This window comes from Bos taurus, chromosome 19 (assembly GCF_002263795.3).
Source record: "Bos taurus isolate L1 Dominette 01449 registration number 42190680 breed Hereford chromosome 19, ARS-UCD2.0, whole genome shotgun sequence".
Lineage (NCBI taxonomy): Eukaryota > Metazoa > Chordata > Mammalia > Artiodactyla > Bovidae > Bos > Bos taurus.
The window spans coordinates 50,669,601-50,695,149 of record NC_037346.1 but is presented as its reverse complement, the minus strand read 5'-3'; the positions used below and the strand labels follow the sequence as shown (position 1 = coordinate 50,695,149).

The following is a 25,549-nucleotide window of genomic DNA, read 5'->3' as shown; positions in this document are numbered from 1 at the left end:
GGAGGGTGGGGCCGCTCTCCAGTTGCGGTGCACGGGCCTCTTGCTGCAGTGGCTTCTCTTGTTGTGAGCGAGGTCTCGAGGTGCACGGGCTTCAGCAGTTGCAGCAGGCAGGCTCAGTAATTGTGGCTCGAGGGTTCTAGAGCGAGGGCTCAGCGGTTGTGGCATGGGGGCTTAGTTGCTCCTCGGCACGTGAAATCTCCCTGGACCAGATATCAGACCCGAGTCCCCTGTATTGGCAGGCGGATTCTTATCCACTGTACCACCAGGGAAGTCCAAAAAGAATTTTTAGTTAAAAAAAACAATAAAAAGCAGCTAGTTTATGGAGAAACTGGAACCCTTGTGGAGAATGTGCAATTACTGTGGAACACAGTTCCTCAAAAAGTCACACCTAGCACCTCCACTTCCGGGTACACATCCAAAAGAACTGAAAAGAGACCTGAGCAGAAATCTGCTCACCCACAGTCACAGCTGCTAAAAGGCGGAAACACCCAAGATCGCCGTCAACGGAGGAAATGATAAACAAAAGGTAGCTGTATGCAAGCAATGTGATGTTACTCAGCCTTAAAGAGGAAGAGCATTTCTGACGCCTGCTGCAGCAACGTGGATGAACCTTGAAGCCATCACGCTGAGTGGAATCAGTCAGTCAGAGAAGGGCAGACAGAGGGATTCCACTTGTGTGAGGCCCTTAGGGCACTCAGATTCACAGAGACTGGAGGTGGGGTGGTGGGTGCCAGGGGCTGGGAGAGGGGGATGGGGAATCATTACTGAAGAGGCACAGTTATAGTTTCACAAAGAAAAGGGTTCTGAAGACGAACGGAGTGACGGTTGCTCAACAGCGTGAATGTGCTTAATGCCACTGAATTTAAAAGTGGCCAAGATGGTAAATTTCCTGCTATGTGTATTTTACCATAAATACATAAATGCACACATTCATACATACGTCCACACACACTTTCAAATGAAACAAAAGGAAAGAGAATGGTTAAGAAAGTGACGGGAGAGCTGCAGGGGTGACTCCCAACACCCGGTGCCCACTTCCCTTCATCTGAAACAGGTAACTAGGCAGCCAGGCCCTTGGCCCGGGCTCACTTGTCAATGGCAGCATCCTTCTCCTTGGCGGCATCCACCTGCTTCCACTCGGCCCTGCGGAGCTGTACTTCGAGGTTCTCACAACGCGCCTGCAGCTCCAGGGCCCTGGCCTCCGCTGCCTGCAGCTGCTCCACGTGGGCGCTCTTTGCTGCCATCAGCACAGCGTCCCTTTCCCTGGCCAGATGGTCCAGCTCCTCATGCCTGAAACACAGGGAGGTCCCCAACAGCCCCATTCTGGACCCCCTAGCCCAGAACCTCCCTCGTCCTGCTAGGGCTACATACGTGTCCTTTTAGAGGGCATTTCTGCCCACTTCCTCTGCTCCTCATTCCTCACGAGGAACCACTGACTGAGAGATTTTCAGACTGGCCCCCCTCCCTTCCAAGCTCACAGTCCTTGGGAAAAAGAGACTTGAGCAGATATTTGTGCTTTAGGAAAAAGAACCCAGAACAGGTGCTTCAGCAAAGCATCACCAGCAGAACCCTCACAGACTAGGGAAGAAGAGTGCAGGTGCAAACTGCCCTCCCTTCACAGCTACCCCAACTGCTGAGCTGCTTTCAACCCAGGACTGGAGACTTCCAAGAACTGGGGGCCTTGGGAGGCAGGCTGCACGTCCGTCTCGGTGAGAGATGTCAAACCTATCGAAACTCTGTCAATGGAACAGATATTTGTCTCGAAAATACAGGTGTTGCTAACAGGCAACACCATGCTGACATGACTTTTTATGCTTTTATTCTATTTGGCTTCAGTGAAAAGTAAAAAGCCCTAAAAAACATAATTCTACAGCATTCTCTTCAGATTTCATCAGCGTTGTTTGATGAGATGGTTAAGCCTTATTTAATCAAGTCATGTGATGTACTTTTCATTCCAATTATGATCAGTTCTCATCTTACTCATCTTGCAAACTGTTCAGTATTTTCCACCTTCTAATAGCAAAAAAAATATACACATAACAGCTGCTGTACTTGTTAAGTTTCTTGTAAGATATACCTTTCTTTTTCACCAAATCACAAAAAGTGTTTGATCATGACAACTAGTGAAGGGAAGGAGTTATCTCTGAACGCATCATCCTGTGATCATTGGTTAGTTATTTTTGAGAGGCAAACACCAAGACTCCAGGGCACAGACACCACTGCCTACGCCAGGGAACACAGGTTCCTTGTCACCTTGGCCAAATAAATAATGCCACCTGGGCTGCACATGACTCTGCAGGGCCATGCAGTGTGATGACACAGAACATGTGCGTGCACCCTGCTCCTGTGACTGTGTCAACGGGTCAAGTATATTAGCACTAAGGTGTCAACCTGGATGGCTTTCAGCAAGTCGTTTCACCACACGCGTCCTGTAATTCTCAGGGTTTTGATATTCCTCCAAACACACACAAATACGCTCATTAGAACTGAGAAGTGAGGGGCGATCCTGGAAGAGCAGGCCTGACCCTCCTGACGTCCCACAGAAGGGGGCTTTGCTTCCAAGGTGGTCGGGGGACGTTACCCCACACTGACACTGGAGCCAGAAAACACTCACTTCCTCCGAAATGTCTCCTCTTCTCTTTTCCTGGTGAGCTGCACAGAGTGAAGTTTACCCTCTAAATCTTTTATCCTGAAAAGAAGCAAATGTTAGTGGAAAAAGCACATAAGAGGCTACTGCAAAGCCAACCTGGAATAACCCAGGACAGGCAGACGCCTCGGGGCTAGAGCCCAGACAGCTCGTTGGCCATGCCCACCCACGGGGAGGTGGGGAGGCTCCGCACCGGGCGTCCTTCACAGCCACCAGGTCTCGGAGCTCCCAGTCTCTTCGCTGCAGCCTGTCTTCCAGCTCCGCGTTCGCCACCTCGGCACCCTGCAGGGACTCCGCAGCCTTCGCCCCAGCCTCTCTCAGGGCCGCAAGCTCTTTGTTCAGCAGTTTAATCTTCGAAAAGAGAATTCAAAATGAGGATGTAAGTGGAACAGACAGAGGTGTTAAGAGTTAAGTGTTACCATCGTATCAGAACAGGGAGAGAAGAAAGACTGGAATTTGAGAAGCAACAAAACAGTGAGAATCTCCTCACATGCTCTCACAGCATCGAGAGCAGACCCCCGGGTGAATCCAAGTTGTACTCCAGCACCCCAACCAGGCCATGATCTGGATCCTGGAATCACAGAGGAGGTGGAGGTTGTAAGAATCTGGGTCCCTGCTGAGTGACCCCACTCAAATCCCAGCCACATGCTCAATTTTTAAATAGCTTCTCTGGGGCCTTGGCTTCCTTGACTATAACATAGGGGTGATGGTACTGCTGCTCCCAAATTTGTGTATAACCTGTGTACAAGCTGTGATGCCCTCCAGGGATAGGTGTTCAGGGGACCAGAACCATCTCATGGCAGAGGTGGGAGTGGGGCATGCCCTGGCCCACCTTTCCCCGCTCTTTTCCACAGGAGTGCCCACTCCACTGTGAGGCATAGGTTAGCTTCACATGTCCCACTTGTCTTCTGTTCCCTGGTGCTCAGAAGTCCCCAAAGAGGCCTCATGGGGATCACCTTGTGGCAGCCCCAGCCTCAAAGTCCTGCTGGCCCTGGGTGACAGGGACAGCATTCTTCCAGGGGGAAGTCAGAGAGACTCTTGTTCAAGGGTCAGGCAGGGCCCAGTGCTGCCCCTTGGACTGTGGCCCTGTGGGAGGCTGACAGCCTGGAGGAGGCACCTTGGTATCACTAGGGCAAGCATCCATCCACCTGGCTGGATGCTGCCCAGGTGTGACCAGCTAGGGTGGCAGGACTGGGCCAGACGTCAGCCCTGCTTCTTTGTCCCACACACACCTCCCCCTCCTCTCCCAGCTGGTCCCTGTCTTGGTGCTAAAGGCCAGGTGTGTGTGCTCCTCACGTGTCCCTGGCCAGGTCAGTGCTTTAGAGAAGCCATGCCTCGTGGATGGCAGCCAGCACCACAGCTGGGAGCACCAACAGCAGACAGGCCTCCTTCTGAAAATAGGGGGCGAGTGACACCTCCTCACAGGCCCCTCCTGAGCTGTCACGGGATTTCACAGGCCAAGGACAGAGTTTGCGGGATGGCGGTTTCTCCTGGGGGAGGCCCTTCCTCAAAGTCAGAGTAACCAGACCCAGACTAGTGGCACCGGTGCTCCTCCTGGTGGGCAGAGTGGCCATCACTCTGGGCTAGAGCCCTAGCGGGCACGGTGGCAAGCATGTCACCTGCATGGTAAAGACCCCAGCCCACGTACAAAGAGAGAGGGAGGCCTTGGTGTGAACCCTAACTGGCCAGGGCCTTCCCACTTATGCCGAGGACACAGTTACAGTCCGAGGGGCCCGCTACCTTGAGTTCGTGCGCCAGGACAACACTGCTCATGCTATCGGCCCGCAGGCGGAACTCGTGCTCCCGCTTCTGCATTTCAGACTCAAACTCCTGGAGCAGCTCCTGGAACAGAAAAGGGCTGCTGGCGAAAGGAGCACAGTGGGGCTGGCAGAGGTCCACAGGCTCGCTGAGGGTGGGAGGGATACAGAGGGCCTCATGGAGGATGCGGTCAACGGTGGGACCGAGGCTGAAGGGCATCAGAGAGCCTGTGTTTTCACCCCGGGCGTGGGTTTGTCTGTTTTCTCCGTGATCCTGTGGGGTTTTGCTCTGCCCAGACAGAGCAGCTAGCAAACCCACAAGGAAAGGTTAGCAGAGGCCGGTGAACCCAGAACCACCCCTCCGAGCAGTTAAGCTGTTGGTTCCGTCTATGTCTCTAAAAAAAATGCCATTCTTCCCCATCAGTCCTCCATGCTGCCTGCCGGGTTCCTGAGCAGTCCCACCCCACTCCCCAACCCAGGGTCATGGCTCCACCCCCTGGCTCTGTGAATGCCTCACTCACGGGCTGAATCCAAAAGTCCCTAAATTATTATACTAGTGATTCACTGCACACCCAACAGTGAACAATTATGATGGTTCCCACATCATTGTTTTTCTGAGTTTTCATTTCCCCTCCTCCCCTTCTCCCGCCACTCCTCTGGTGCTCTCCTGTTTCCCGAGTGGTGTCTGCTTCCCAGGACACACCCCACGGTATGATTCTTTCCCCTCCTGGCGTTCCTCTCCCTGGGCTGCCCCACAGCCGGTATCCAGGCCTGCCCTTCACAGCTCCCCAGGTGATCCCCAGGATCCCTTGATGCCCTCTTCCCCTCTCTCCGTGTACTCTTGCAGGAAAGGAGCCTCCTCCCTGCCTCAAGAGCTCGCATCAGGGTGAGAGTCCCAGGATCCCCGGCCCCAGTAGGCCTTCTCCCAGTTATGGGAGCAGGAGCCACCCCCTGCTCCACCTCACTCAGGCTCATGGGTTCCATGTGAGGCTGCCAGCTGGGCCCTGTGACTGGAGCCACCCCGTCCTGGGGATCCAGGGAGCCCGCCCAGCTCAGTCCCTCCTCCCGGCAGCCTTCTCCACTCCCTCCATCTCTTGGTTCTCAAAGTTCTAAACTCAGAAGGGAAACAGAGGCAGCTACAGGTTGACCCCTCAGCCCTGACCCACAGGTGCTGCTCAGAGCTCGCTCAGTAGTTACACTCCAGTAACCTCCTGAGAGGCAGCTGCCTAGTCTGAGGCATCCACACCCTCACACTCCAGGGCTCTGGCCTGACATCTGGCCCCACAGCGCTGAAGGCCTTTTCAAGCCTATCCCAAGCTGCGGCAGAGGAGCTGGGGCCAGGCTTTGCCTTATAGGTTTTGTGGATGTTTGTAGCATCTCCTCTTTGTTTCTCTGACACACTTTCGTTCATGGCTCTGGTGGGGTAGGGGTTTCAGTCTGAAGTCCCCACCCCAAGAAGCAACTGCACCGTTCACTTGACAATCTGATCCCTTCCCGTTCTTTGCTGTATGTTTCTGGAATTTATATTGTTAGATGAATTCTGGACTTATCTTCCATGTCTCTTATCTTCTGTTGGACTTTATGTGTCTTTTTTCTATCTTCTGAATTTATTCCTTTATATGTACTTGTAATTGTCAAAATTCTTTCTTGTTCTGATTGGCCCTTCCTCCTAGCATCTGAGTTATGGATGAAAAATACATTCCTGGGGGTACTGACCTCCCCACCCCACCACCCCCTGCAGGCTCGAACTCTCACCTCAGGGGAGGGACAAAGGAAGAGCCCTGTGGGGAGGAGGGAAATAGCCAGCCTCTGCCCCAGAAGCAGGAAGGCAGCTATTCTCCGGACCCATCCTCCGGGACCAGGCTGATGAGAGTTGCAGTATCACTGGCACCGCCTGTGGGGCCTGGGAGGCTTCGGCACCAGAGCCACCCGTGCAGAAAACTAGCCCAACTCGGACAACCAGATGCCACGCACGGGCAAGCCTAGCACGGGTGGCCCACGGGGCCCACCCTGCTGCCCCGCTGATCACACAATGGTGGGCTTCAGGAATCACCTTCCCTGTTCCTCTGGGCCTCTTCTTGGGTTGCTGGCATTTCTCTGTCTTGTAATCCTGCCTCAGTTACACACTCCTTTATTTATTGCCAGGAATGAGGCAATAAATAGTTCACTGCTGCTGCTAAGTCACTTCAGTCGTGTCCGACTCTGTGCAACCCCATAGGCGGCATCCACCAGGCTCCCCCGTCCCTGGGATTCTCCAGGCAAGAACACTGGAGTGGGTTGCCATTTCCTTCTCCAATGCATGAAAGTGAAAAGTGAAAGTGAAGTCGCTCAGTCGTGTCTGACTCTCAGCGACCCCATGGACTGCATGCAGCCTACCAGGCTCCTCCATCCATGGGATTTTCCAGGCAAGAGTACTGGAGTGGGGTACCATCGCCTTCTCCGAAATAGTTCACTAGGATGTTGAAATTAAGACTTACAAAAAGGAAAAGGTAAGGCACAGAACGGGAGAAAATATTCAAAAAAATATATACTTAAGGACTTATTTCTGGAGTACACATGAAGAACTCACAAATCAATACTAGGAAGACAACCCAATTTTTTTTTTAAGTACAAAAAAGCTGAACAGACACTTCATAAGGATATATGAATGGCCAATAAGCACGTTAATAGATGCTTAAACTCTGATCATCAAGGATAATCGCATTCAATCCCCAGGTACACACCCACTAGACTACTAAAAAGGGAAAGACTAACAACACTAAGTGCGAGCGAGGACGGGAAGTGACCAGAACTCTAGTCTGCAGCTGGTGGGATGTGACCCTATAACCATCCTAAAGGACAGCTCAGCAGTTTCTCAAAAGTTACGTAGTACGCGTCCCAGAAGTTGCACTCCTGGTCGTGGAGCCTGTGTCCATTCAAAGACAGCCAAGAATGCTCACAGCAGCCTTATTCAAACTGGCTCCAAACTGAAAAGACCTAAGCGTCCAAAGAATGAGCTGACAGAGAATGGAAACATACTGGCACCTCCACGCAACACACAGCACCAGCAGGCACCGAGAAGGAACAGCCGCCAACCACACGACGTCCGTGCGCCTCAGACACCGCACGGCGAGGGGGAAGCCAGACAAAAAGGGGAAACAGCTCGAGGCTCTGTTCTCACAGGACTCTGAAAAGCCAGTTCTCACTGCAAGTGGAAGGCAGCAGGCTGGTGGGATCAGGGCCGGGGGCGCTGCTCCCTGATCGCAGAGAGGCACACAGAACTTTGGGTGGCAGTAAAGTTCTGTCTTGGCTGTTACCCTGTTACCTTGGCTGTGTTAAACCTGTCGAACTGCACACAATATGGTTGCGTGGACTGTAGGAAATGACTGCTTAATGAAGCCAATCTTGGCAGAGCTGACTGAGGGTGCTGTCTCCCTAAGCTTAGACCTACGCAGCAGGCACTTGGGCCCACACTGCTGCCTTCCTTCTCCCCATGAGTGATTCGATTTATTTCAGGAAATTTGTGCTGAGCTTCTGCCTGGGGAAGGGCACTTCCCCGGCTGCTGGGCCGTCCATCTGCATGTGAGCGGGGGTTCGTGGCCCCAGACAGACTTCCACCTGCACATGCATGGCCCTCAACATCCTGGGGCCTAAGATCTGAGTCTGTAGGTCCACGGGGTGTGTCTCCCACAGGTCCCCTCCCCCTGCTATGCCGCCCCGGGGAAGGCGCAGGCCCATCCGGGTGCTGAGGCCCTTCTCCTGCTCCTGCCACTGCTATGGGTTCTCACTGTCCTTAATCCTTTACAGTCCTGTCTCCAGCAGTGTCAGGAGAGCAGACATGCATGGCTGATGTGGCCTTTGAATAGGAGGTCTGGATATAGACGCACAAATCACAGTGAGGGACAGAGTCAAACTGAAATGCATGTCCTGGAGTTAGTCTGAATCTAACCACCTCTCCTGGCCTAAAACCTCACAGTGACTTTACCTGACACCCGTCGTTAGGGTGAGCACAGGTTAACACGGAGCGGGAAGACAGGAGGCCCAGCCCATGGAGGAGCTGTGAGGACAGGCTGAGCCCGGCCAGCACAGCACGTGCAAAGCACAGTGCGTGAAAAGCGCAGCACACTAGCAGGATTCCAGGTTTCTGACCGAGTAACAAGGGCTCTGCTTTTGAAGAGAGCTGGACAGACTCAGTTACCCAAAGGAAAGGGTCAAGGGAGGCTGAGCCCAGCCAGAGCATGCAGGCAAGAACGGGTGTGTCTCTGCCTCTTCCTGAGATAAATGCGTGGCAGGCTCCCTCCCCTCCTCTGAAAGTCGAGGCTGGGGGCCTCAGAGACACTGCGTGGTACAATTGAAAATATACATTTTTTAAATCCCTTGAGAAGCCAGATGAAGTTTAAGGGGGTCACACAAGTAACCCTTGTTGGGATCAGAATATGAAAATCATTGAGACTGAATGCTCAGTTCAGTTCAGTAGCTCAGTCACGTCCGACTTTTTGTGACCATATGGGCTGCAGCACACCAGGCCTCCCTATCCATTACCTACTCCCAGAACTTGCTCAAATTCATGTCCATCAAGTCAGTGATGCCATCGAACCATTTCATCCTCTGTTGTCCCCATCTCCTCCCGCCTTCAATCTTTCCCAGCATCAGTGTCTTTTCAAATGAGTCAGTTCTTCACCTCAGGTGGCCACAGTATTGGAGTATGAGCTTCAGCATCAGTCCTTTCAATGAATATTTAGGACTGATTTCCTTTAGGATCGACTGGCTCAATCTCCTTGAAGTCCAAGGGACTCTCAAGAGTCTTCTCCAACACCACAGTTCGAAAACACCAATTCTTTGGCGGTCAGCCTTCTTTATAGTCCAACTCTCACATCCATACATGACTACTGGAAAAACCATAGCTTTGACTAAATGGACCTTGTTCGCCAAAGTAATGTCTCTGCTTTTTAATAAGCTGTCTAGGTTGATCATAACTTTTCTTCCAAGGAGCAAATGTCTTTTAATTTCATGGCTGCAGTCACCATCTGCAGTGATTTTGGAGCCCCCAAAAATGAAGTCACTATTTCCATTGTTTCCCCATCTATTTGCCATGAAGTGATGGGACCAGATGCCATGATCTTAGTTTTCTGAATGTTGAGTTTTAAGTCAACTTTTTCACTCTCCTCTTTCACTTTCATCAAGAGGCTTTTGAGTTCCTTTTCGCTTTCTGCCATAAGGGTGGTGTCATCTGCATATCTGAGGTTATTGATATTTCTCCCGGCAGTCTTGATTCCAGCTTGTGCTTCATCCAGCCCAGCATTTCGCATGATGTACTCTGCATATAAGTTAAATAAGCAGGGTAACAATATACAGCCTGACATACCCCTTTCCCAATTTGGAACCAGTCTCTTGTTCCATGTCCAGTTCTAACTGTTGCTTCTTGACCTGCATACAGATTTCTCAGGAGGCAGGTAAGGTGATCTGGTATTCCCATCTCTTTAAGAATTTTCACAATTTGTTGTGATCCACAAAGTCAAAGGCTTTGGCGTAGTCAATAAAGCAGAAGTAAATGTTTTTCTGGAACTCTCTTGCTTTTTCAATGATCCAACGGATGTTGGCAATTTGATCTCTGGTTCCTCTGCCTTTTCTAAATTCAGCTTGAACATCTGGAAGTTCACGGTTCACGTTCTGTTGAAGCCTGGCTTGGAGAAGTTTGAGCATTACTTTGACTGCTAACACTACAAAATACTGAAGCCTTTGGTTTCAGCTCAAAGTTGTGCAGGCTATGGCCACCAGGGGGCAGGAAGCCCACACACAGGCAGAACCTGGCCCAGACCAGTAGGTAAGCACTTAGGGTCCTTGGTGAGGAAACAAGAAACCCATTGCACTCCCCATCCCCACTTCAACCCAGAGGTAAGGGGCTCAGGCCTGCCTTCTGACCACCTTCCGCTCTTGTTCCTGGGGGCCCCTCTCCTGCTAGTCCCCAAGCCATACCCCTGCCCTGTGATGATGTCCCCTAAACTTCTCTGTTCTTGAATTCAAGGTTCAGCCTGGACAGCTGGCTCCTCTGTCTACAGCCACCCTCTGGGGAAGCCCCAAGCTTCCAGCTCTGTACCTTGTGACCACCCCCCTCCGCCCTGACCTCCCAGTGTGTCTTCCTGGGAGCCCAGGAGCCACCTCCTTGTACACAGCCCAACCAAGCGCCCTCCCCATCCTTCCTGTGCAGTTCCCCCATCTCAATACATGGCAAGTCGTCCCGCCAGGCACTCAGCCCCAAAGCAGGCATGTCCTTGGTGCCCGCCTCTCACCCCATCTGATCTATCAGCGTGTCCGCTGGCTCTGCTGTGTAGGTGTATCCAGAACCTGTCAGTGGCTCAAGTCCCCCACCTCTCACCTAGGGCTGCAGCAGCCCTCTTGTGTCTCCCTGCCTCCCCAGCTCCACAGTCTGTCCTCAACCCCACAGAAGAGGCTCTTTTAAAGACTTGACTTGGCTCACAAGCCCCCAAGAGTTTCTCACCTCACCTGGAGCAAAGGTCATTCTCATGAAGGCCTGGGAGGCCATCATAGCCCTCACCTCAGTCTCCTTGAACCTGAATTCTGTTGCTACCTGCAGACCTGGGCTCACAAGTCCTCTTCTCAGGGTGCCCTGACTTGCCTATTAAAAGACAGTTCCACCCCACCCTGCCCGTGTCACACAGGTGATGACCCCAGGATGCTAAAGCCAGAGACTATACTGTTCAGGTGCTCACTGCATCCCCGACGAGGGCCAGCTCACTCCCAGGGCAGGTGGGGCTAGTGCTCAGCCCTAACCCCAGAGCCCAGGAACGTGCCTGGTGAAATCTCTTTGTTAAATGAATGAATACATCAATAAGTCATTGTTTCTCCTCTAGAGGCTTCTAATCCTGGGACTGCTAACCAATAATGAAAAAACAAGTCCACAGTCTACAACTTGCAGACATAATAAACATTAAACAGACTAACTCAGCTCCCGTCGTCTTACATTTCTTTCCTCAAGGTAATAATCAACATTACCATTGAATCAATTCTTTTTTTTTTTACCATTGAATCAATTCTATCTTTGACAAGTCAGTAAAGAGCACAAAGATCTTCAGAAAAAGGAGACAAAAACCAGTCCAAAGGAAGCCACAAAGCCGATAAGCACATAATACCCTTCCTTCAGTCACAGGGTCGGGCACGGGCAATAGAGCCCCAAGGCTGGCATGGGCCCCAGCTGGCCCTGAACTACACTAGACAGCAAAGGCTGCCCAGGTTCCCAGCAGCAGCCCTGGACAAAGCCTACAGCTGGAGAGTCCAGACGTCAAGTTTCCTTCCTGCAAGAGACAGGGCTGGTATGAAAACGCACATCTGAAGGGGCTTTCCTTGTGGACAAGGGGTTTCAAAGCCTGAACAAGCCTGACTCACAGTAAGGACTTCTTTGAGTGTGGACAAGCTGGAAAGTCATCCAGAGACCCAGCCCAGTGACCACAACACCCACCAGGGCCACCGCCGCCTCCATGTGCCACTGACTGCCCTGCTAATAGGGATGATTCCACCGCCACCTGGAGCCCTTCTGAAACTCCTCTCTGGAGGAGACTCTGACACCACCTGAGGAAACCTCATGACCTAGATGAGTCACAGCTGGTCTCTTGATCGCCCAGCTCAGCCCCCAGTGACCTCGGATGTTTCCCAAAGTCAAACCCACCCATAAGAGACAAAGTTCTTAGGTCCTCAAGGACTCCAAAGGAAAGTCCTCTGCAGGAAATGTCAAAAGCTCTACAGAATGTTTTGAGTGATGGCATCATTGTGGACAATGAAATTCAAGCTTCCAGAGGGGAAGGAAAGGACAGGGGCTCCTCCTGCGCCAGCGGTGGTTAATAGATGCGGCCAGGCCCGAAAGCTCGGTCATAAGGACATTTGCGTCCACAGGTATCTTCCATTCCGATGGGCACAGCTCATCAGGATGCTGTCCTATCTCAGGGTACTGACGCCATGCTATGGGATGGAGGGCCCGACACTCAGGCCTCAGTCCACCAGCTGATCGGTCTGCCCTCCTTGAGAACTGCTGACCCCAGTGCCAAGAAAGGATAGGCCAGCACAGGCAGGCACAAAGTTCATATCTGCCCCGTGGCACATCCACCGGGAGACCAGGGTCCAAGGTCGGATCACCCCAGATCACTCAGTCACTATCACTCCAAGGAGGGCAGAGGTGGGGACACAGCCAGGCTGGCTTCCAGCTCCAGCTCCTCTCCAAAATCGCAGACACAAGTCTAAAAATAAGTCGTGAGTCGCTAACCCAGGGCAGGAGGACAGTGCCTAAGACTTCACACGCTGGAAGTGTCTTCGACTCAAATTACGGCTCCTCGATTTACTGAGGGGGATCTTGGGCAGGTTACTTAATGTCTCGACCTTGGTTCCCTATTTGCAAAATGCAGAACAAAATGGTGTCTCTGTTGTATTGAGCAGATAAATTCACACGCGTGCACGAGGAGCTACATGTGGCAGTTTCCATAAACACCTGCCACTGCTGCGACAACACAAGCTCGGTACATCCTGGAAGGCGAACAAGGGGACCCATGTCGCTGCACACACGCAGCCCTGCCGGACTCAGCCCCAAGTGTGAAGGATGTCCTTCACCCAAACTCCAGCATAGCGAAGTCTCTCGGATGTGGAGGCTGAGCTTCAGGGACAACGAGGAGAAATTTCGGAGACAGGTTTAAGTGTCTCCTGTCAGTTGACACAGCTATATTTAAACTTAGGGTCATTTATTGCTTGTTGAAAGAAATACAATTATCACAATTTGAGTTCCCAGCTCTCTTCCACAGTAAATAACTCTGACTTCATAATACTTCTTTCTCAAACAAATAAAGGATGAAATGTTTATTCATTCCCAAGGAAAGAGAATTCTGGGGGAGTTACCACAGAGGAAGATTTAGATACCCTGACACATTTCGCCACAGATCACCAAAAAGTGGAAACTTGTGACCCCAGGCTGATACTATAGAACCAAGAAAACAACGGTCCTGAGGAAGAAGCGGATCCCCCACCCTACCTGCCGCTGCAGGCCAAGTTCGCCGTCCAGCTCCTTGAGCCTCCTCTCCAGCTTCCACTTCAGGGTCCCATACTGCTCCCGCTGCTGATCCAGCTCATTGTTCCTGTCACTATGTAAAAAAAAACAAAAAAAGCTCAGCGTTAAGAAAAGTCACACTGAACAGTCTCCAAACTACACATTTGCAGGGCTTCCTTTGCAAACGTGAGGTGACAGGTAATGCTGCTTCTTTCCAAGAGTGGCTTTGGCAGGATCCAGACAGGATCTGCAGAGGAGAACATAACGTGGGATCCAGGCTCTCAGGACAATCCACAAGTGTTCAGGATACAGTCAAAAGTCAACAGTCATACCAGGACTCCCTGGAAGTCCAGCCACTAGGACTCTCTGCTTCCACTGTAGGGGGCACAGGTTTTTATTCTTTGTTTGAGGAATGAAGATCCCACATGCCGAGCAGTGTGGCCAAAAAGGAAAAAAGGAGCACAAAAGTCACTGATCATACCAACAAACAGGAACTCTCCACTTGAATGAGAACACACAATCCATAGATGCTAACACCAAGATGACACAGATGCTGATATGATCTAACAAGGATTTTAAAGCAGCCATCATAAAAACGCTCTGACAAGCAATTTCACACAGCCTTGGGACAAACGGAAAACAGAAACTCTCAGAAAAGAAAAAGAAAATATAACAAAGAAGCAAATGGAAACTTGAGAACTAAGAAGTACAATAACTGAAACAAAGGACATTCTAGTTGGGCTCAAAGGCAGAATGAACAACAACAACCAAAAAGGCAGAATGAACATGTTACAGAAAAGAGCCAGAGGATGACGAAAGTTACCTGACCTGATAACAGAAAGAAATATGCTGAAAAAATGAGCGGAGCCTCAGAGCCCTGTGGGATGGTAACAGAAGATGCAGCGTTCACACTGTTCTTCTGCAGTCCCAGGATGGAGGAAAAAGAGGGTGGAGCCAACAATGTACTTGAAGAAATAATGGTTGAAAATGTCCCAAATTTGGTAAAAAAAGAATGAGCAGAAGTTCTGGGGAGACACTTCACCAAACAATATAAAGCTCGTCAAGGCTGCAGCAGAGCATGCAGCTGAGGCCTGTCCTTTCTCGTCGTGAGCGGAGCCCATGGGCCTGACAACAGCTTCAGGGTCTCAGTCGACCCGCCTCAAGTCAGCTCTTAGTTTCAGATTTAATATATATTTCACATCATTAAAACAGTAAGTCCCCTACATACAAACCTTCTGGAGGCGAACTTTCCAAGATGAGCCAGGTAGCAAGTCCAACCACAGAAGCTGGTCCATGTGCCTGGCATACTCTGTCACGTGTGTGCGTCCTCTACATGTGGCTGCGCTTTCGGGTACTTTACGGTACTGTATAGAGCACAGCAGTACAGTATCTTTATTTCAAGCCCAGGATGTCCAGAATCGAACGTAAAAGCAGCAGTGATGATGTGGCTGGTACTGTACTGTAAGATTAAAAATGTTTTCTGGGACTTCCCTGATGATCCAGTGGTTAAGAATCTGTCTTGCAATGCAGGAGATGTGGGTTCAATCCCTGGTAAGGGAACTACGATCCCACATGCCTTGAAGCATGTGTGCCCGGGTGTCACAACTATTGAGCCTGTGCTCTAGGCCTGAGAGCTGCAACTATATTGAAGCCCTCGGGTCTAAGATCTCATGCTCTTCAACAAGAGAAGCTACCAGAATGAGAAGCCTGAGCACCGCAACTAGAGAATAGCCCCCGCTCACAACTAGAGAAAAGCCCTCGCAGAAAAGAAGACCTAGCTCAGACAAAATTAAATAAATAAATATTTTTAAAAAAGAGATCGTGGCAATTTATGTCAGAGTGTTCTGCCTATGTTTCCTGTAAGAGTTTTATAGTGTCTGGCCTTACATTTAGGTCTTTAATCCATTTTCAGTTTATTTTTGTGTATGGTATTACGGAGTGTTTTAATTTCATTCTTTTACATGTAGCTGTCCAGTTTTCCCAGCACCACTTATTGAAGAGGTTATCTTTTCTCCATTGTATCAGATCAGATCAGTCGCTCAGTCGTGTCCAACTCTTTGCGACCCCATGAATCGCAGCACGCCAGGCCTCCCTGTCCATCACCAACTCCCAGAGTTCACTCAGACTCACGTCCATCGAGTCAGTGATACCATCCAGCCATCTCATCCTCTGTCGTCCCCTTCTCCTCCTGCCCCCAATCCCTCCCAGCATCAGAGTCTTTTCCAATGAGTCAACTCTTCACATAAGGTGGCCAAGTACTGGAGTTTCAGCTTTAGTATCATTCCTTCCAAAGAAATCCCAGGGCTGATCTCCTTCAGAATGGACTGGTTGGATCTCCTTGCAGTCCAAGGGACTCTCAAGATGCTCAAAATCACTAATTATCAGAAAAACGCATATGAAAACTATAATGAGGTATCATCTCACACTGGTCAGAATGGCTACCATCAAAAATCTTGACTCCTTTGTCATAGGTTAGGTGACCATAGGTGCATGGGTTTATCTCTGGCCTTTTGATCCTACTCCACAGATCTCTATTTCTGTTTTTGTGCTAGCACTATAGATTCTTCATTATTGTAGCTTTGCAGTACAGTCTGAAGTCAGACAGCTTGATTCAGCTTTATTTCTCTTTCTCAAGACTGCTTTGACTATCCAGGGCCTTTTATGCTTCTATACAAATTGTCATTTTTTTTTTGTTGCTGTTGCTATTCTAGTTCTGTGAAAAATGCCATTGGTAATTTTACAGGGATTGCATTGAATCTGTAGATAGCTTTGAGTGGTATAGTCATTTTCATAATATTGACTCTTCCAATCCAAGAACATGGTATATCTCTCCATCTGTTTGTGTCATCTTTGAATTCTTTAATCACTATCTTGTAGTTTAGTACATATGGGTCTTTTGCCTCCTTAGGTAGGTTGATTCTGAGATATTTTCTTCTTTTTGTTGCAACAGTAAATGGGATTATTTCCTTGATTTTTCTTTCTGATCTTTTGTTGTTAGTGTATAAGAATGCAAAAGGTTATAGAGTATTAATTTTGTATTCTGCAACTTTATTAAATTCATTGATTAGCTATTAGTAGTTTCCTGGTGGCATCTTTAGGATTTTCTATGTAGAGTATTGGGTTTCACTCGTAGCTCAGTTGGTAAAGAATCTGCTTGCAGTGCAGGAGACCCCGGTTCAATTCCTGGGTCGGGAAGATCCCCTGGAGAAGGAAATGGCAATCCACTCCAGTATTCTTGCCTGGAGAATCACATGGACAGAAAAGCCTGGCGGGCTACAGTCCATGGGGTCGCAAGAGTCGGACACGACTTAGCGACTAAACTGCTGCTACTACTATGTAGAGTATCATGTCATCTGCAGACAGTGACAGTTTAATTTCTTCTTTTCCAATTTGGATTCCTTTTATTTTTTTTTCTTCTCTGATTACCATGGCCAGGACTTTCAAAACTATTTTGAATAATAGTGGCAAGAGAAACCATAAACAAGATGAAAAGACTACCCTCAGAATGGGAGCCAGTATTTACAAACAAAGCAACTGACAAAATATTAGTCTCCAAAATACACAAATAGTTCATGCAGCTCAGAAATCAAAAATAAATGGCAGAAGACTTAAATAGACATTTCCCCAAAGAAGACACACAAGTGACCAACAAACACATGAAGAAAAGATGTTAAAAAATCTCTAATTATTAGAAAAATGCAAATCAGAACTACGATGAGGTATCACTTCACACTGGTCAGAAGACCATCATCAAAAATCCATGACAATAAATGCTGGAGAGGGTATGAAGAAAAGGGAACCTTCCTGAACTGTTGGGGGAAATGTAAATTAATAGAGCCACTACGGAGAACAATATGGAGATTCCTTAAGAAACTAAAAATAGAACTACCATATGGCCCAGCAATCTCACTACTGGGCATATACCCAGAGAAAAACATAATTCAAAAAAGACACATGCACCCCAATGTTCATTGCAATACTATTTACAATAGTCAGGACACAGAAGCAACCTAAATGTCCTTCAACAGAGGAAGAGGCAGAGACTTCGCTGGTGGTCCAGTGATGAAGACTCTACGCTTCCAATGCAGGGGGTGCGGGTTCAATCCCTGATTGGGGAACTAAAGTTCCACAATGCTGCATGGTGCAGCTAAAAAGTAAAAAAGTTTTAAAACGACAAAAAACCAACCAAGCAAAAAAACGCCAGAGAAACAGATAAAGAAGTGGTACGTATATACAGTGTAATATTACTCAGCCATAAAAATGAATGACATTGGGTCATTTGTAGAGACGTGGATGGACCTAGGGACTGTAACACAGAGTGAAATAAGTCAGAAACGGGAAGGCAAGTAACATATATTAACATTATATGTGGAATCTAGAAAAATGGTAAAAATGATTTTATTTGCAAAGCTGAAATAGAGACACAGACGTAGAGAACAAACATATGAATGCCAAGGAGGAAAGCTGAGGGAGCAGGGTGAATTGGGAGACTGGGATTGCTGTATATACACTACTGATACTACGTATAAGATATCTAGTGAGAGCCTACTGTATAACACAGGGAACCCTACTCAGAGCTCTGTGGTACCCTAAACGGGAAGGAAATTAAAAAAATTATATGTATATACACACACACACACGTATTCACTTTGCTGTACAGTAGAAACTAACACTATAAAACAACTATACTACAATAAAATTTTTTTAATGTTTTATTTTTGTTTTTTATGTATTATTTGTGTGGAAAGTACTATAAACCAATTACAGTACTCAGAGCCCACCTCAGATCCCCACCTAAGTGCCTGCTGCCACCAAGGCAGGAGGATGCTCTGACGAGTTACCAGCTGTACCTGGACTAACTTTGTCGGACTTACAAACAGGCCCTCAGAACAGAGTATCATTCATATGTAGGGGACTTACTGTAATTATAAGCTCAAATATGTTTTATTACAATAATTCAGATTTGTAACTCATGGAAAAAATTTCAAATAGTTAAACCAATCTCCACTAATTTCAGCTGCACTGGGACCCAGAAAAAAACATCCAGGTATGGCCTTGCCTGCCTTCCTGTGACAAACACTGAGCAGGTGGGAGCCGGGCAGCCCTGTGGGGAAGGAGGCCCATGGAGGGCAGGGGCGTGGGGTCCGCTGGCCCTCACCTGTGGACCCGCTCCAGCTCCAGGCGGTGTTCCTGCAGCCTCTGCTGGTACTGCTGCTGCAGGTCCTCCAGCTGCTGGGCCTCACTGGCCAGCGCCTGCTTCAGCTTGGCCACCTCGATCTTGAGCTCGCTCACCTCGGCCTGCCTGGCCTCCTCCAGCCCTCGGGCCTGGGCGAACGCGGCATCGTAACGCTCCAGCTCCCGGTCCCGCTCCTCCAGCACCTGCAGGTTGTAGATGAAGTCCTCCCGCAGGTGCCGCAGCTTCCCCTGAGCCTCCTCCAGTCGGCGCTGTGTGTCCTGCAGGGCCACCTCCTGCATTTGGGTGCGCTGGGCCTGCAGCGCTCGCCACTCCTCCTCCTTGCGAGCCAGCAGGGCGTTCAGGTCCTGCTCTGAGGGTGGGGGCATCATGTCAGCAACTGCAGCAAAGAGAAGGCGGGCACTGGGTTCACTGCTAGGAAACCTGTGCTCCACAACGCCCACCTCAGATCCCCACCTTAGTGCCTGCTGCCACTAAGGCAGGAGGATGCTCTGACTAGCTACCAGCCATCTGGTCACACCCTGAATTCTGGAGAGCCAAAGGCAGCTCCTTTAGGGTCCAGCAGGGCAAGGGCACACAGACCCAGACTCCAAAGGCTCTTTCTACCCTCTCCTCACCCTGCAGCAGAGGGAACACACAGGAAGTGCAGGATCACAGAGGGAAGAGAAGGAAAGACGGGGAATGTTGTTTGCTCACTTAGAGGTGCTACTGCTGCTGCTGCTACTGCTAAGTCACTTCAGTCGTGTCCAACTCTGTGCGACCCCATAGACTCTGCGGTCCCTGGGATTCTCCAGGCAAGAACACTGGAGTGGGTTGCCATTTCCAGTTTCATGAAGTGCTCTGTTTTGCAAATGAAAACCCAAGGCTGCTCCAGCCAGTCCCATGTGGCTCCGGAAAGCCAGTGCCCCATTCCCACCCCCATGCTCTAGTCCTGGAGCTGGAATGAAGCTCTGGAGATCCACCATCCAGGAGCATACTCTTCTGCTCTTGGGTCCAATCTATCGTGCACAGACACGTTTTTAAAAACACAATGAAGTGCTAGGAAAAAAAGGGAAAAAAATACATAATACACCACTCCAATTTTTTAATAGATTCAACAGCATAAAACCACTCTGTCAAATTTCCAACAAGTGTCTGGAGATCTATTGCTTCCCATGTCCACTGAGGATGCCCGCACGTGGGGCAGGGCTGCCGAGAGTTGCTCCCCACCCGGGCACCTCCATGACTGTCCTGGTCCCAGCACCGGCGGAGATGGGGTGGATTGTCACGTGCAAAACCGCTTGTGGGGGCGTGGAGTGGGGATGGAGTGGGAGTGATATCTCCCTGGTTGATTTATGCAGCGAGTCTGAGGCCATGGGTCACGCTCCACCAGATACATAGCAGGCCCAGAGGGATGCAGGCTGGCCCAGGTGCCATGAGCATCTTCCGGGACAGAGGGTGGAATGTGAGTGATGCCTGGCTCTGTGAGCGCTTTTCCAGGAAGGCCAGGTGGGGTCTGGCCGTAACTTCTGTGTATCACTGTCCTCAAAGCATCTGAAATGTCTGATTCACTTTGAGAGGGTCTTTTTTTAAGATGAAAAGACATACGGTCCCAGGCCATCTCAACCCACAGGGTCAATACACATTCACAGAACTCCTCCTGACAGAGGGAAATTTCTAACAGGAACAGGATTTCAGGGGCCTGTGAAGACACCCTGTGGGTTGTGAAGGTTCCATGTAGCCCCTCCCCTGAGGGGTACCAGCAGCATCAATATTGGTCTCCCTTGGTCAAAGTAAAGTAAATATCCACGGGCAAACTCAGAAACAAGAACAAGAGAACCTGAGGGTCTTTTTTTGTTTGTTTTTTTTAAGCATTACATTGACAGTAAACACTCCCTGAACCAGAAAGAACACTACTTTTTTCAGAGACATGAAGTTCATTTCACTCCTGAAATTACTAACAAAAACCAACAACAGTTCTACCATGAACCCTTACTTTCCAAAACTCAGTGGAGGTAAGAAATGGACAAACTTTTCATGTTGTTCAAGGCTTTGATGGCATCGGGTTTCTTGTGATGGAGTGCTTTGAGGGGCCTCAACTCAGACCCCTGCAGAGCTGCTGCCCCCAGCACCGCAGAAGCAGACAGTCCTGTATCCTCAGACAGCCCTGTGTCCTCAGACAGCCCAAGCCTTGCCTAGTTGATGAGTTGGGAACTCTTTGCCCTGTGAAAGGTGATCACTAATGGTACAACACATAAAACTCTAGAGGAAGACAACAAAAAAACAAAAAACAAGTCCATACATACCCCACCAAAAAATTATCTATTGTAATCAAAATTATTACTATAACATCCTGGTAGCAATATGAAAAAACAAAGTAGAGGAGAAATTGTCAGAATGGTCTGGGTTTCTATTTGCAGACTCCCAAAATATTCCGTCAGGACTAAACAAACTGTAAGGGTGTGTTTTCTGGAAGATGTGTGCTGTGTGCTGGGCTACCCCAGTGGACAGTGGGAAAATGAAACAAGCTTTCTAGACATTTGTTTCTCTGAGCTGAGCACAGCAGTGGTCAGAACACAGAAAAATAAAATAAGAAAACACAACATGAAGCACAGTGGATTGGGCAATAACAGCCGGGTAATTACTAAGTACTAAGGGCGGCTTGTTAGAAGGCAAAGCACAAAGGAAGACAGGACCCATCATGGGATTTGCATCTTCCATGTGGAAAAAGTACGGCGATCTCCCGGGCGAAGCCACTGGCATTTACAGATCTAGGCAAATTCCTTATGTAGTTCTTCCTGTAAGGGCAACGAACTGTGCTGGGCAGGGCCTGGCAAGCTTTGTTCCTTTTCGGGCCGGTAAGTAAATATTTGGGTCTTTGTGGGGCACAGGGTCTCTATGGAAATGCCTTAACTCTGCATGAAAGCAGCCAAAGAAGATAGAAAATGGTAGGCTGAGTTTGGCCCACAGGCCTGCTGTGCTGACCCCCTGAACCTTACACAGGAGATGCTCTCATCAGCAACTGTGTGACAAATACCATTATTTCTTAAGACTGGTCATTGCACCCCTAAATCCTCAGGGGTCCGAGATGAGCTCAATTCGGACACAAATATCCATCCACAACTCTTGCCTGGTGTCCACTGGGGGTGTGGGCCAGGCTCACGGAGGGGAAGAGATGCATGCACTTCCAGCCCAGCCAGTCTCAGGGTTACTCCACCAGACAGGAGGCACAGAGGGGAGTCCCCGCCCCACCCCACAGGGAGAGGGCACAGGCACAAGAGTAACAGATGCAAACACTGGTCTTCATCCACGGTTCCTGGCATCAGGCTCCTAAAACCCTTATTTCCTAAATGACAGGAGCTAAACAGGTGTCTTTAGTTATACTGAGTTTTTGTTCCTAGTTTCTAAAAAAAACTCTGGGTGAAACGATGTCTCCCATTATTTATAACAAACCTCTTTCAACCACACCTGAGTCAGTTAATGATGTGAGTTTGGAAAGCCCTTGGATAACCAATGAATGAGGGCTGGTTGCCAGCGGAACTAACCACAGGATTAGAGGGTTGAAACTTGCAGTTCCACCTCCCAACCTTCAGGGAGCTGAGAGGAGCTGGAGGCTGAAATCAATTACCAATGGCTAATGGTTTAATCAGCCTGTATAATCTAGTCAGGATTGTCAAAATCCTGCCAGGTGGGCCTCCAACCCATGATTTGCACAAGACTGCCAAACAATCCGGAGAAGGTGATGGCACCCCACTCCAGTACTCTTGCCTGGAAAATCACATGGACGGAGGAGCCTGGTAGGCTGCAGTCCATGCGGTCGCTAGGAGTCAGACATGACTGAGCGACTTCACTTTCACTTTTCATTTTCATGCACTGGAGAAGGAAATGGCAACCCACTCCAGTGTTCTTGCCTGGAGAATCCCAGGGACGGGGGAGCCTGATGGGCTGCCGTCTATGGGGTCACATAGACGCGGACACAACTGAAGCGACTTAGCAGCAGCAGCAGCCAAACAATCTAGGCACAAGTGCATTTCCTTAAAGGAGGTTACTCAACCAAAAGACATTTTCCAAACCCAAATACTCAAAACCCAAAACCTGTCTCTTTGCTGCAAAACAAAACTAAGCACCAAATCTCAGCAGCACCTTCCTGGGGAGATTCAGGGGCCAGTCCCTGGAAAAAAACAGACCAGGCAGCTGCTCAGACTTGACCACAGTCTTTCAGGACCGGCAAGGGGCCGACTGCTGCTGCTGCCACTAAGTCACTTCAGTCGTGTCCGACTCTGTGTGACCCCAGAGATGGCAGCCCACCAGGCTCCACCATCCCTCGGATTCTCCAGGCAAGAACACTGGAGTGGGTTGCCATTTCCTTCTCCAATGCATGAAAGTGAAAAGTGAAAGTGAAGTCGCTCAGTTGTGTCCGACTCTCAGCGACCCCATGGAGCCTACCAGGCTCCTCCGTCCATGGGATTTTCCAGGCAAGAGTACTGGAGTGGGGTGCCACTGCCTTCTCCGAAGGGGGGATGCCGACTAGCCACAGGTAAAAAGTCCCTCTGGACTTAACCTCCTGGCTGGCAACTATATTCATTTTGCCCCCATACAACAAAACTCCCTTAGACAAAAAGGTTTGCAGTCTTTATTTGTAAGACAGTCAAGTGACCGATGGATTTCAAATCCACCCCCCCAGAGGCAAGCAGCTTGGGGTATTTATGAGATCAGGAATAAAGAAGCAGGGGAGTCAGAGGTGTGGGGAGCATGAGGAAAGGGGAAATGGGACTTCCCTGGTGGCCCAGTGGCTAAGACTCTGCACTCCCAATGTAGGGCGCCTGGGTTCAATCCTTGGTCAGGGAACTAGATTCTGCAATCAATGACTAAGACTCAGTGCAGTCAAGTAAGTCAATATTAAAAAGAAGACCGGTAATCAATCTTCACAGTTATCCTAGTTATTATTATCCACAGTATCCTAGTTACACACTAGGATGTTCTCATAAGTTTATTTTAAATTCATTAACTCACGTGGCCGCATCAGGCTTAGTTGCGACACGCAGGGTACTTTACTGAGGGGTATGGGCATCTCTTGCGTTGTGGTGCGCGGGCTCCAGAGCATGTGGGCTCAGCAGTTCCAGGGACCAGGGCCCAGACCCTCAGGGAAGTCCCCCTCTGCACGTGTTGAGGGTGGGGTTTTTGACTCTACGATGTCAAAAAGTCACCAAACGGACATTCCTACTTGTCCTTTTGGAGGGTCAGCGATCTTATCCAGTCTTAACTGGCTCAGCTCAAACTAGATGCAGCTGGCTCCAAGTCCCGGAAAACAACTCAGGCAAACATTGTTTAGGTTACATGTTGCTGGCAGGATATCCAAGTCTTAAAACCACCTTGATCAGTGAAGGCAGGTGAACGGGCTTGACTAATTATTATGCATATGTTCAAAAGCACCCATAAAAATCCCTGAACTACCAGATTCGGAGAGTCTCTAGGCTGGTGAAGGTGTGGAAACACGGAGGACAGTGTGCTGGGGGAGAGGGGGTGCGAGCTCCCAGCCCCTCCCGCCTACCTTGTCCTGTACGGCTCTTCCATCTGGCCGCTCAGAATTGTGTCCACTTACAATAAACTGGTGATCTAGTAAGTGAACACTTCCCAGAGTTCTGTGAGCTGCTCTGGGACATTACTGAACCTGAGGAGAGGGGTCCTGCCCTGATTCAGAGCAGCCGGGAGAAGCACAGACGACACCCTGGACTTGCCAGGGGCATCCTGTGGGGCCGGCACTAATCCCTGGCAGTCCGTGTGGAAACTGAATAAGAAGTCCACTAGGCGTGTGCTGATAACTGTGTGGCGGAGGAAGCACCCCTGACGAGGGGCATCAGGGAGGAAGCAGGCCTCTGAGAGTAGGGAGGGAGGAGGAAGCAAGTGTCCTGATAGCGCTATCCTAACCAGGGACGGGTGGCGGCCTCCCCCCAGGGCTCTGGAGCAGAGGGGAGCTCCGCTGGGCCGACCTTGGGCATAGCTCCGGCCTCCATGCCCGCTCCTGCTAGGCAGTCTCAGCCTGCCCACAGGCACCTGACGGAGACCCCGGGGCCTGCCACCCTTGATTCTGTGTGCCCCTGCCCCCATGGCCCTCAGCTTGTCAATGGCACGCCCCTATCCAGCTGCCCAAGCCAAACGCCTGGAACTAGCCTGTATTCCTGCTCTCTCACCCAGGCCGCCCTTCAGCCGCCCTCGTCTCTCACCTGGAGCCTCGCTGACTCCAGACCCTGAAGTGGCGCCTCTGCTACACACCTGCCCTTTTACGGCCACCAAAGGGATGGGTTAAAAAAAAAAGCCTTCCCTCGCCACCACACCCACAAGGGCTTCCTGTTCCTCAGTCCCTGGATCACCACCCTTGGGGCTGGGAGGTGCCTAATCTTTCTTGTCAGTCAGCTGCCCCTCTGCCTGGAAACCAACATGTCGGCTCCTTCCTGTCACTGAGACCAACTCAAGTGTCGCTCCAGGAAGTCCTCCAAAACTGGTGCAAGGACGGAGCCCCATTCACATTCAAATTCTCCACTTGGCGCTTGTCAGGAGCCGGCGGTTTACTGCTTATGTGTCATTCTTTCCTACACGTTCCACCTGGTATTCCATACTTGGAACTCCAGCACACAGGAGGCGCTCAAAAGTATGTACTAAATAACTAAATAGAAAAAAAAAATCCCAGGACAATCATAAACGTGGGGCTCTGGGGCTAGAGCAGAGGAACTGGGGGAAGGCAGATATCTCTGCTCCCTGGGGCCCTTCCAGACCCTTCTTCCTCCTCCTCCAAAGGCTTGGCTTCCTTAAAGTGCCCACAGCCCTGTGTGCTCCGCCACAGAGGACAGCCCTGCACCCACTGAGTTCGCCTGGCCCACCTCTGCCACCCCGTCCGCGGCTTCCCCCACTCCAACATACCCTAGCCCCCCACACTCTGATTGCCAGCC

General features: G+C 49.9%; 1 protein-coding gene across 14 annotated transcripts in view; it reads right to left on the bottom strand.

The window, feature by feature from the left end:
- CCDC57 (coiled-coil domain containing 57) overlaps window positions 1-25,549 on the bottom strand; it is a 110,515-nt gene that overhangs the window by 77,868 nt on the left and 7,098 nt on the right. For 12 of the 14 annotated variants that reach the window (XM_005221096.5, XM_005221100.5, XM_024980976.2 and 9 more), the window contains exons 2-7: window positions 18,588-19,002; window positions 13,415-13,523; window positions 4,388-4,489; window positions 2,841-2,998; window positions 2,615-2,689; window positions 1,090-1,290 (exon numbers count right to left, since the gene is read on the bottom strand). In XM_005221096.5, the coding sequence (XP_005221153.2) occupies window positions 1,090-1,290; window positions 2,615-2,689; window positions 2,841-2,998; window positions 4,388-4,489; window positions 13,415-13,523; window positions 18,588-19,002 (1,060 nt within the window). Of the gene's footprint in view, window positions 1-1,089; window positions 1,291-2,614; window positions 2,690-2,840; window positions 2,999-4,387; window positions 4,490-13,414; window positions 13,524-18,587; window positions 19,003-25,549 lie in introns of those variants that run through there. The other 2 variants (XM_024980973.2, XM_059878604.1) reach the window with 2 other exon arrangements.